At 43.1% G+C, this 13,136-nt stretch overlaps 1 protein-coding gene across 1 annotated transcript in view; it reads right to left on the minus strand.

Annotated features, from left to right (window-relative positions):
- The window catches only part of PLXNA2 (plexin A2), a 473,762-nt gene that overhangs the window by 22,515 nt on the left and 438,111 nt on the right, over window positions 1-13,136 (minus strand). Inside the window, exons 25-28 of the mRNA XM_069238625.1 lie at window positions 12,006-12,165; window positions 6,633-6,736; window positions 1,808-1,907; window positions 472-662 (exon numbers count right to left, since the gene is read on the minus strand). Coding sequence (XP_069094726.1) covers window positions 472-662; window positions 1,808-1,907; window positions 6,633-6,736; window positions 12,006-12,165 — 555 coding nt within the window. The remainder of the gene's footprint in view (window positions 1-471; window positions 663-1,807; window positions 1,908-6,632; window positions 6,737-12,005; window positions 12,166-13,136) is intronic.

Genomic DNA, 13,136 nt, shown 5'->3' on the forward strand with positions numbered 1-13,136 from the left:
TTCTGCCTATTCACTTCGAAGCCGATTTTGAGATTCAGAACAGCCCTTCAACTCATCTTCTTGTGAGGCTTGGGGCTAACTCAGAACAGACTTTGTAGAAGAACTGACCACCAGTGGCAATGTGTGGTCCTCAGCGGCAGCTACCACCTCAAGGAGGCCCTGATAATGTAGGTGAATATTTCAGTTGCACATCCATTCTTCCTAGTTCACCTCACATCTATATAAAGAATTGAAGCATCTCCGGGCAGTAGTAGCACTGTATAAAATATTAACAAAAGCAACAATTGTGAGCCCGTGTTAATGACTGAATGCCAGCATTGAGGTTATTGTGTAATACTATAATACATGTGCCTATTTTGTCACGGTGTTTCCTGGCTTTGATAAAACTAACCCACACCTCTTCTACCAGGCACACATTTAGGAGAAGACTTTATTTGGACCAGAGCTCTCCTCTCACACATATTTACTCACCTTCGTTGCAAGCAACCTGGTCAAGTAGATTTCAGACACCATCTTGCTCCCACGGTCTCCCTCTTTCTGATCCCCATGTTCATGGTTTTTCACCAAGTGCCAGACCTTCACACCACTCTCCAGGTCTGGCGTGATCATCGGAGCCCTAGATCGCAGGCTATCGGGGCTTCCTGTGTACCGAAATGTAGAATCTGAAAACAAAGAGCAAATGAACCACTCAGCCCACATTAACCATCCGGAGGTCGAGTGAGAGGTGAAGAGGAGGAGAGATGCACACCTGACATTATGTGATCCTGCTATCCACGCCTCCCCCTTAGGACTCGCTTCCACATCTGGCGAACAAAAACGTGCCTGCTACTCTTTCCTGCCTTCCACATGACTTCTTCACAGAAAATTGAAATCATTATTCTGATCCTGTATCTAACAAGGCTCTTCTAGTTGTCCACTCGCCCCAGACAGAGACTGCTGCCGGTTACTGTCTGCGAGAAAGCGAGGTGCAGCGGCTGCAGGGGGCGACCTCAGCAAGGTGTAGAGATAAACAGCAAGATGGGGGAGAGGAGACAAAGAGAGCCAGTGACATCTGTGAGATGCAGATGCCTAGTTTCTCAGGTATTCCATTGAAAGATTGTTGTGAATTGCTGTTAAGACACATCAGGGAGTGTTCACCTTATGATAGCACTTCCAGCTACCAGTGATATGTAAAACAGAAGCATCCTGTCTGGGGCAATTAATCTTTTAGTACCACACTGAGCATTGTTTCAGGCGACCACTTTAAGTACCCCTACACATTTTCTGTTTTGAGGTGAACACATCCAAACCGGAATTTGCAAACCATCTTTTCAAATGTGACAGTATTTGTTAAAATATAAAAAAAGAAACATTATTTAATGTATGCTTCAAGACAATTCCTAATTGTTTCTGAAGTGTTTCTTCCGTGAAAAGGAGTGTAGTATTTTGTAATTTGGGCTATCCACAATTCACTTCTTTTAAAAAGAGAAATTTCCGCTGTGATGAAAGGATGTTATTAAAGAAGCGTACAGTCTAGCATATTATTAAGCTACCATAAAGTCTATGCTAAAGGACAAATGAGTTTAGAACTAAAGAAAGTGATTTTCCAAAACCTGTTCCACAGCTGGCAACTAATTATGTGGCCATCTTGGAATGAGTTTTACAGCCATCTTGGAATGGGACAGTAACGATTTGTACCAGTTTCACTTGACTTTAGCACACGTTGGAATATATATTGTTTCTGGAGCACAAATACTCGTCTTTCCTACCAATCTTCTAACCTATCCTCTCGCCCACCCCTAGGAAAAAAGTTATTTCAAGTTCTCACCGTATCTGCTAATTGAAGTTCGAGATATGCTGGCAGATGCTGGAATGTTGTAGGAGGACGTCTGCTTAGGGACAAGAGCTACCACAGACCTGTCAGACACCTAGATGAAGAACAAAATACCAAGACTATCAGATATAACATGCTGAACGGTGCTCAAACCAAAATACCAACAATCAGGGTTAATTCATTCTTACGTAAAACCTCGGGTCACCCCAAGGCCAATATAAGAACCCTTGCATTTTAACTCGGTGTTTGATGCCCTATGGTGTAAGACCTTGCCCAAGTTTTCGAAAGGAAGTCTTCAATTTGTACTTGTGTACACTAACTAAATATGAATGTATTTTGTATCTTAGACAATGGTACGCAGGGACTATTGCTTCCCTCCAACCATCCTCTGCCTGCACAGGAAGTGTAAAGTGCCATGATGACTGCTGTGGGAGGAGAGAAAGCCCAGACAACAAAAGGAATACACGTTTGGAGCATAAAGACAAAATTCCAAATGATTCCAAACAAGATAAAAAATAAAGAAGAAAGGCACTTTATATGATTAAATGTATAAAGAAGGCCACATTTTTTGGTCTAAATGGATTGCAAACCAGCTTGTATTCGCAAAAGGGACGTGGCATTCTAGATACGGTGAAAAAATAGAACGGGATTCACATTCTTCCAAGGCACAGAAAATGAAGTCCATTTTGGACATGGATTCTGTTTCTGAATCCAGCCACTCCAAGGTGGTTGAAACTCAACGTATTTGTGAACGAGAAACAGTATCCAGGTCTAGATCCCGTGTAGGCAAGTATAAGCAATGCCTAATTTGAGACAATGGTTGCCAGTGGAGACCACCGGCACTCATTTTTTGAGTTCGGGATTTATTATGTCTCTTTAGACATTTACCGAAAGCAAGAGAGAGAAAAACACACAAAAGGGAAAGAAGGAGGAAGGAAAAGACGGAAGAAAACATCACAAGAAGAGAAACCAGGAGCCTGCCGGAATGAGGGATAGAAGCAGCCATCGTCTGGTAGTGCACTAAAGAGGCATGATGTGGGTTTAAGACCATGCAGCTTTGATATTTATTGTGCCAACATTAAGGTTTAAGAGCACCGGCCAGCGGGTTTCTCAGTAGAGTTTTGTTGGAGTTGAGTGAGACACTTTCCAGATGTTCATAAAATGTTTCTAGCTGTTACTCAAGACTTGTTAGACTTAGATTCAAACTAACGCTGTAGCTTCTTCTTAGGGTATTAAGTCTGTTGGTATTCAATTGACCTTTTCTACGCTTCGCTTTATAGCCATGCTTACATTAGCTGTAACATCTTTGCAACCCCTTTGCTCCTACTCTGTTAAATACACTCCCTGGAGCACCTACCTGCACTAAGGACAACACCCAACACTGCCGCTATAGCGCAGGGTGGCTCTCCCTACCTTTCGGGCCAGGTCCAGCGCCGCTGTGGTTTTGTGGTAAAGATATATTGTGGTAGCCACCTGTAGTCTATGACACAAGCCTTGAGAAGGGTCTATCTCCTGATTCAAGCTCATTCTTCTACATTCTGCGTTGTATTGCCTTGTGTGATATTATACATTTCCTCCTCTGAGCGCTGCCGTGGTAACCGGCCCCCCATCATGTCACTATGTAGCACCATATCCGAGTGGTTATCTCGAAAAGTAACACTCTCCATCTCTACCACAGAGCTTCCGGGGCTGCTCGCCGACAGGACAGCCTCTCTTCACGATTTCACATCGATGCCTCATTACAGCAATTAGAAATGCGAGGGTAGAGCTGTCCAGGGCCAACATGATACTACATTTCACAGAGACACATCAAACAAACGCTGTATACCCCCAGCAGCCTCTCAGCAGCCATTCTCGTCGCAAGAGCGGGAGACTCGATGTGTTCTTGGCCATTAAAACTGTCTTTTCTTACCACAGCTAAGCTAAGGGCAATGACTGACCGCTAGCACGCTATCCACATGAACCACTACTAGTTTCTTGCATCGCAAAAATACTGGTTTGCAAGACAAAATTAAACTGGTACCAGTCCACGAGGGAGATCAGAGTCTTTTTCCACAAAGAAGAAGAAACACTATATATTTCTAGGCAGGATTTAATCCAACATAGAGTTTATAAAAAAGTCCCACACTTGTATAGACAAAATAAAAATCCTTACATGTGTTCTATTAAAAAACGCAAGCCAGTAGACTGAATAGAGATGTGTGAATAACATGGCCCTCTGGGTTTTTCTTTAAGAGCTGAGGAGGGTTGTACAGCAACCACGGATGGTCATATTATGAAATCAGTCCGCTGATTATAATGCCAGAAGAAATCACTATGCTAAGGTGCTAACCTGAGCCTCAACAATGAAAAGTTGGCAAGTCCTTGGAACCTGAACCATGAACATTCTGACCCTTAGGTGTCAGCTAAGTACTGTAGCGTTCCATTAGCACGTTTGGTCGAAAAATCCAGAACAAATGTTGATGCTAAGTTTCCCTATGGCGAATAGAGTACAATCATGATTACATACGATGAGCAACACTACAGCTCCCATAATGCCAAGGGGCTAGTTGTGAACGCAATAAACGCACTTCTGTCAGTGCCTGGCCAAAAAATGTCTGCTTCCGAGCTCCATTATGAGGCTCCTGGTGAAGCCAGGCCGGCACGCATCAGCATGTCTACCCTTGTACCTGATGCAAACGAAGATGAAGAAATATAGAATTATTGCACGGGGGCAGCCAGTGTGAGCAGTCAGCATGAGACACTGCCTCGTCCACTCCACTGGAATAATTGGGCGAGCTCAGCACCTGTTCCCTTAGGGGAAGTGGCAGATCCATAAAATACGACAGACCGGGGACATTCCCGGTCAGTGTGATTTAAGATCACATCTCGCCCATGAAAAAAAGGCAGAATTGTGGCCAATGCAATTAAAGCCGCCAACACAAAGGGAATAAAATAGCTATAATAATGTTATGGACCATAAAGCATCCTTATTAAACCATTTTTTATTTTAACCAGTTTTATGAACTTTAAAAGTTTGATTTATGGCCGAACAAGCCATAAAGCCATCTTTTAGGGCCTTTAACTATATGCCTCTATATCACATCAAAAGGATTAATTACTGTAAAGTCAAACTATAAATGAATATTAACACTAACGAGATTCTGTGATAGCTGTTTTAAGTAGCGATGTTTAATTTTGCCCTCCCAATAAATCTACAAGGCCAGAGAGGTGCTTAACTCACCGCTATTAACATCCGGCTGGTGGGTCACTCCCAGTGAGTTGCCAGTCGCTCTGTGCACATTTCCAAAGCACTATATTTTGGGCCCTTTCAGCACAAGACCAAGACCAGGAATGTTTCACAAGCTGGGATTGTGTAGCAGGAAGGGTGAGGGGTCGACAGAAAGACAGAAATATATATATATATATATATATGTATATATATATATATATATACACTCGACAGAACGTCAGCTCACTCTGAGAAGCATCACAGTTACTCTTTGTATCTTTGTAACAAGCCACTGATGAAAAATAAACAGCCTTGTGTCTCAAAATTGCCCATTCCAATGTCATGATGCTGGCTCCATGCTCCTCTCGTGTGATCCCACTGGCTAATAGTCTGATCATATGATCTCACTTCCTGAGTGCACTTCTAGTGTGATCCACCTGCTATGTTCTCCTCCCATTTGATCTCACACCTTGAATTCTCTTCTCATGTGATCTTACTTCTTGAGTGGTCTTCTTCTGTGATCTCACTTTCTGAGCGCTCTTCCCACCTGATCCCGGTGGCTAAGTGCTCCTCTCATGTGACCTCACTTGCTGTGCATTTTTCTCATGTGATCCAAAGTTCAGTTTCTTTTTCTCTTCCCACGTGATCTCATGGGATTCGTGACCTTCTTTTTTTAGGTCACTGTCAACATGCTCACCCCATGTGATCTTGCTGCCTGCATACTTTTCTCATGTGCTTTGCATGTCTTCCCATTTGATTTAATGAGGTAATGGGAGATGGCATATAACCCAAGCAGGGCTCCACATAGATCACACATATTCATTACCACAACTAATGCGGGAAAAAGGTTAAAAGGCTTTCAGGTTGTGACAATAATAAGAGCAGGCACTCATAAGGAACTCCTATGTCCCAAACATGATCCCATTTGTCTTCAAACTATTTTAATATAGTCCTGTTCAGGCTGGTCCTCGCCTCTTGCCTCTAACTAGTGCACGTAATACACTTCTACAGTAACATTACTCTTCTGAAAGTGTAATATTGGTTTTGATGTTTTGTAAGTTGCACTCATGCACTCGTACTTAGTGGATACTGAGGCTGAAAGCAGTAAAGGAGGGATTAAACATTGACCATGAATACTAATACTTCTTAGGATAATAGCTATTCATAGGAGAAAAATACAACATAAGATAAAGATGATGAATATAAGAACCACAAATGATATACATTGATTGACATGTAAGAACGAATTTCTGTATTTCCTGGTGTTGCATATTGTCGTACACATACATAATATGTTATGTAGATATTAACAAATGTTAAATCATTATTCCCTTTAAGAACGTACAAGGCCTTGAGTCAAATATATATTATTGTTTGGATAGTTAAAATTTTGCAATTGGGCTATCAATGTATATGGGAAACAATAAACTCTTGAGCATATATACTTTCTTCTGTCCTAACTTCTGAGGATTTGTATCACTTAATGCACCTAATATACTTCAGTACCATTACTCTTCTAGAAGTTTTTTTATTGATTTTGGTGTTTTGTAATTTGCACTCTAGTACTGATCAGTAAAAATGTTTTTTTTTTAATCAATATTTTTCTACCTGATAATGCATGAGTGTGTTCAGCCGTTTCCAGTCCCCCTCTATCTTGGTGGTTATGTCTTCATCCTGCAGGACCACGCGGGCTATCCGACCCTGGCGCCATTCTGTGGGAGGAGGAAATAAAAAAATTAGCTCTGTTGCCACCGGGGTCCCTGGAGTTGCAGAAAGTTGACACAGTATCATGACCAGTGACAAGTGTAGGTGAGTTGATGCACCCATTTCTTTTCTTCAGTGTCGTTACAGACATCAGTTGCCTATCGTAGCTATCGTAGCTAGCACTGTATACAATATTATAACGAGTTGGCTTTGTGCCAGCCCTTGCTCATGGTTAGATAGCCTGCTAGTCAATCTCAGTTCATTGCTCTTTATTGGATGGCTTTCCTCTCAATATAGCTTTTTAGCTTGTTTACCTTTGCTTTTTATCCACTACGGTGTATTCGTCCACTGCTGATGTCATGGTGCTTTTTTTTCCTTATTTCACTTTAAGGTGCTTAGAACTCCTTTTGAGTGCACTTGCTTTCCCTCTCTCCTCCTATCCTTCTTCTCCCACTCTTCCTCCCGGTGGTTCCCCACAGCACGTTGGTTGCTGCATGTCAGCTTTGTGATGTCCTAAATGTTGCCTGTCACAATTTTCAGTGCCTTTTTGTGCTCCTTTTGTTTTTCTTTTTTAATTCCTTGTATCCTTCCCACGCAGCCCACTCCCGTGCTATGACTGCAGTCACTAATGTCTTTGCCAATGCAAATGGCTTTTAGCATCTGCCAGCATTGGTAAAGGCAATAGTGGTGGCTGGCTATGTTAAAAGTATGGAAAATAATGTTTGCTATACTTTCAAAATGGCCACTGTGTTGTGTGATGCGATGTGCATTGTCATGCCATATCATGCAATGCAGCGATGTTCTTTAAAGTACAGAAAACTGTTAATTCTACACTTTCAAAATGGCTGGCAAGCTTCATGACACAATGTGCATTGCGCTGTCATGCAATGAGATGGCTATTTTTAAACTATAAAAAACAATGTTGTCTATATGTGAAAGATAGTTGCCACCTTGTGTGTTGCAACATGATGATGCTATGCTTGTTGCATCAAGTAATGTGGGAGTCATCTTGAAAGTATAGAAGACAATATTTTCTACACTTTTAACATAGCTGGTTGGGCATTGGCAAAGCCAGTCACATCACCTTCTCAGAATTGGCAAAGCAAGAACCACTGGTTTTGCCACTGCTTGTTGTTAATGAGGTATACAGTTCGAAGTCTAGAGTGAGCTTTACAGCTGTACTTTATAGAGTAGCCAAAACAATTGAGGCCAATATAGAAATAAGTTTAAAAAAGCAGAGGAAAGAGTATAAGGATGCTGAGACATATCAGAACACTATAAGTGTCAAACAATGGATATTACACGTTTATATTATCAACTTTTTGTGTAGAGTGCAAACAAATGTACACAACACCCTTGACTAAAGGACTTCCCTTCCCTCTTAGATGCTGCGGTCTGCTATCGTACTGTGTTTTTTTGCATCCTGTGAAGGCAGCTTGGTTGGCACTTTAAAAAACACAAATTATTTTGTGGGATTTTCCTATTTGTTCAGACATTTTCTAGACAATTATTATGGTTTAATTTTAGGTCCAAACCTTCTTTTGTTTGGATGCACTTGTGTGATGTGTTTCATTCAACAGGCAGGTGCTGCTTGGCTATCAAATGTGATTGATGTGGGATGACCCAGCAGTGTGGGGTACCAATCGCCTGCACAAATCTCCTTACAAAGACAAAACCATGCCCTCTTCTCCACCATGGGACTGTGTCTATCCAAACCAAAGGGGTGCTAAGACTCTGTACACTCTATAGAGCAAGGCCAATTGTGTCCATGTCAGGAAGCAGAGCAAGTATGAAACAGGTGGAATAAAGCTGGAGATGAACAGAGCTGTGAGCGGCACCCCACTTGAGAATTTCCGGCAAGGAGCTGTAATAATTGTGTCTCCAAAGGAAGCTGCTAGAACGAAGGTGAATGGCTGCCTTGGTATAACGCACAATTACGGGTTCACCCCTGCAGCATGTGATGTGGGGCCCCTGAAGGGTTTGGGGACCCTTGAAAGGTTGGTAGCCTCCCTTATGGACAGAGGTAAGTAAACAGCAGTGTTGTACATCATAGTGATAGATGCCTTTATCACTATATTCAGGTAAGCATCACCTATGGAGTCATGGAAGGCCCAAACTCAGAGAAAAGCATGTATACTTCAACCCCGAAGAAGGCGCTCAGCCAGGACCTGTACCACCGCCCTGCTATTCTTGGAACAGGTGGCCAGCATCGACCTAAAATATTCCGATCTATGGCTTTCCCGCAATACATCCCATGTCTGCCTCTTCCTGACCCAGTGGTAAAACTAACGAGATGTGCTTCAGTGGCTGAGGTGTCACGTTCTAATGCCAACCATCATGACAGGCCAGGTAGTATGATTCTAGACAAACCACTATATTCTCCGCGCCCCAAACCTTTATGTCTCAGCACGGATAGTGGTTATAAAAACACTATACTTGGGTATACAAGGCCTACTCAATGATCCACGTACTATCAGGGCTGCTATACTTTTTCTTTCTTAAAATGTTCTATATATAACCTATCTAATTTGCATTTTCAAGGGAACCCAGTCTAGTTCTGGAAGGCTAGCAAATATAAGGACCCTCTGCCATGTGCTACCCCGCTACCCCATGTTTTTCTTTAGGATTATCCATCATTGTGGGGCCACTGGTGGGGAGCACAGGTTCAGACTATGGGTAGGATGTCAGCCTGATGATGCCAGGGTCCCAGAACTGGGCGTAACAGAAGCAGCACAACAAAAACACGTCGATGTAACTTAGAGAGGGTGGATAGGTCAGCTTCGGCGGCTACCCAACATTACTTAAAATAAACTCTGGCATTGGAATCCATAGTTTAAGTCGACACATTCGATACTTCGCCTTCTTCACTCACTTCCGTAAAGGCAGAGGCTACACATTCTCTTCAGAAACGCTTTCACATCGGCCAGTTTTCTGTTTTCCTTGCCTCATGCGAAGACGTCGCGTGCTAATAACCTTTTTCCACTAGATGGCGCAACACACCACAAAGAACAACAAGCGGCATAGTTTGAACTATGGTTGGTTTCTAGCTTTCAGTAATTGAGTAAAACTCACTGCACTGTACGGACAGATTTGCATGTGGATGGCGAACATGCAGCCTCCTCAGTGTTTTTGTCGGGTGAATAAAACAGGGACACTGCACTGTAACGTGCACACTTAAAAAAAGACCGCAAAAGTCCCTTTTGCGTTTTTTTAAAGGAATTCATCCAATAATTAAGGCACAAACAAAAGTTGAGGACATGCACATCTCCACAGAGGAAGCGACACCTTTTAACATAAGAGCTTAGAAGGAGGAATTCAGAGTAACAGTCTGAAGGTGGAAAAAGCATGTTAAAAATCACAGACAGGCACATTGCTCACTGTTTGGGGCTTGTAGCTGTAACTGATATACTTGAGAGGACTGATACTCAAGGAGTGTCTAACAGAGCAGTTAATGAAAGTGACAGAAAAACTGAAACCTCTTGTACGAGTGCACGAGGACAAGCAAAATAAAAAGTGCACAGCGCAATTTTACGAAGGTGAGGTTCTCTCACATTCAAAGCGCAATCAGAGAGTTGTTTTCGCTCCACAGGAACACTGCATCATAGAGAAAAAAATCTAGGAATATTTTAATTTAGTGATGAATGTGGTGCAGTGCTAATGTTGCAGGCTTTGGGACCTGCTCCCCACTGACAACTTTACCATCTAAACAAGCTGTACAAATCTTTATTTTGCTGTGCCCAGTGCTTTAAACGGGAAAAAATATAAGTGCAGGTATTCATTAAACTGAGCTAGGGGGCGTGGCTAGTGGGCAGGGTTAGAGGCGAGCGAGATGTGAGGATACAAAGACACTTCTATTGAGAATGCATTTTGCCCATGCATTGCCATTGGACATTGTCTCAAACGTCTCCTTTCCATTGTTATAATTTGTGTTAGCACAGTAGTGGTGCAGCGTCGTTGCACGTAATGTTATTTTCATGTACAGATTTACCAGATCACAATATCATACAACTCGTAATCAGGTCTGTAGTGTTCTTGGTTTCCATCCCCATCTGGCGTGGCTCTTTCTGCCATACCAAGCACCCCAAGAATCCCCCAAATGCATGTTGGCTGTCGTAATAGTAGCACACTCTAGAAAGAGGACTCAGCGAGTTGTGACTACTGCTGTGGCTTGGAGGTCACAAATTTGAACACTGGTAAAGAAAATCATCCCGAGGTCATAAAAGTGAGCACTATTAAATTGGCTGTAAGTGATACTTGTTATATAAACAGTGCGTAGATTCAGCAAAAAGGAAGCACGAATTGCTATCCGACAGTAACTTATATGTCTACTAATCCATCCTCCACGAAACACACTAAAGATAAGCAAGTGCACACATCACTCATAGTTGCAGCTGCAGGTCATGCTTCACAGAAAAGGAATGTACACCCATTGCAGAGGCCCTGGAAAGCATAGCCAGTGAGGAACATTGCTTCATCCTTTTTTCTATTATGTCTCACTTTTTGCCATACAAACACACCTCTCTTTCTAGTTTTTCTCTCTTTCCCTTTTCAACATCTCTATCAGTATTCACATCTCTAGTCTATTGATCCCCCCCACTCACTTCTGCTTTTCTCCCATTGAATCTATTTTCTCTCGCTCCACCACTCTCTACCTCTGTTTCTCTATCTCTTTTCCCTTTAAACTCTCCTTAGCTTCTTCTATCTTTGCCCCCTCACTCTTCACATTCTCTCAACGTATTCTCCTTCCTCTCCCTCGTCGGCAGATGGCCCCACGGATGGAGAGCCCGCAGTGGCAGACAATGAGCACTGCGGGGTCCTGCACATGTTTAGGGTCCAGCAGGGTAGAGGTTAGGGGAAGAACAGTGCTGTCCCCTGACGGAAAGGTCAGCATACCTCCTCCCAACTCACCTGGGCTCCAGAGAGGCCACTTAGGACATCTCCACCACCTCATCTATGTCCCAGCTGGTGGCCAGTGGGGTATTGGGGGTCAGGAGAAAGACATTCAGACCCCAGTGGGAGGAGAAATGGCCTCTTTACTATGGTTTCAATGTGGCCACCATGCTCAGACCCTCTCCCCTCCCACTCCTTCAGTTTGCACACATCAATGTGCCGCAGGCAGCCAATGTCCTATAACAAAATGACCCAACATGGAGGCCTACCCGGGGGCTGGTGCGGACCATGACAGCTTCCATTTGGGTAGGGAACTGCCATCCAGTGTGGGTTCTATATCAAATGGAAAGGTTTACATTGGCCATGTGTATGATGTACAGGACTCACCAAGGTCCATATCGACCGCACGCGGCCGCTGAGAGTATGGGACGTTCTTGTACACGGCGTCCAGGATCTTTTCTTTCACCTGGGTGATGGTGTCGCAGTTGAGGGCCTTCACTGGTATTTCTGGACTGTTCTCGTTGTCTGGGTTGACACAGTTCAAAATCTAAAAACAGGAAAGCATCAAGTCATGAGATTTCTAGACAAGTGTGAGATCTGGAGTGACAAAAACATGGAGATTAACTTCTGAGTAAGGAATGAGATTGTCCCATGAATAGACAATTTCAATTACAATGATGTCTAGCCCCACGGACAATAGGATGGACTCAATTAGAGAATTCAAGAGCATGGCCGAGGAGAGATCTTTCTGAAGGCATCTGTATAGCTCTCTATTCTAGGACTTACTCCTCGTGAGGCTAGTTTCAATGAAGGCCTTGGTCATGGAAACATGGGCATCTGCGTTTTTAAAAGTGGGTGTCCATGCGTTCATACTGTCACAATTGCCCACAGGCTCGAATTTTCATAAACCTGGGTCCCTCTGCTCCTTCCTCTACTCTAGTCTGCTTCACCACTGACAACGTTAAAATATATTTCCTCTTGTCTCACTCGTGTGTGTCACCCGTCTCATCTCATTCTTAATCCATCTGATCCAAGCCCCTCTTCTCCCCACTGCTACTATTTATTAAGGTAGCTGTGAAATCTGGTGTACCCCTTGAAAGCTGGGGTATACAGGAATTAAGAAAAGCAGTAAAGTAAAAATAGAGAAAGTCCATTAGAGTCCAGCAGGATAAGGGCAGACTCTCTATCCAGCATTTGTGATCAGTGGCCCAAGGAAGTCTTCGGACAAGTGACCTGAATAGTTCAACTTTAAGGATTGCTTGAAGCGCGGGTGGTTTGGTTGGGCTTTAAGTTAGGAATCAGGGCTTTCCGTTGCATGATGCCTCATTCTCAATACGTTATTCAAAACTATGATCCAAATATTGGCATTTCTGAGCCCCACTCGCATTCTGTCCACCTTCGCATGCCTGTGTGATTTACCTGTCCTGTGTGTGTGTATAGCACTGCTCTGATACCCTCAAACTAACAACATTCCTAATGGACTTCAAATCTATCACAATCTTTGCAAGGCAATCCTCT

Source organism: Pleurodeles waltl, chromosome 6 (assembly GCF_031143425.1).
Source record: "Pleurodeles waltl isolate 20211129_DDA chromosome 6, aPleWal1.hap1.20221129, whole genome shotgun sequence".
In the NCBI taxonomy this organism is placed as follows: Eukaryota; Metazoa; Chordata; class Amphibia; order Caudata; family Salamandridae; genus Pleurodeles; species Pleurodeles waltl.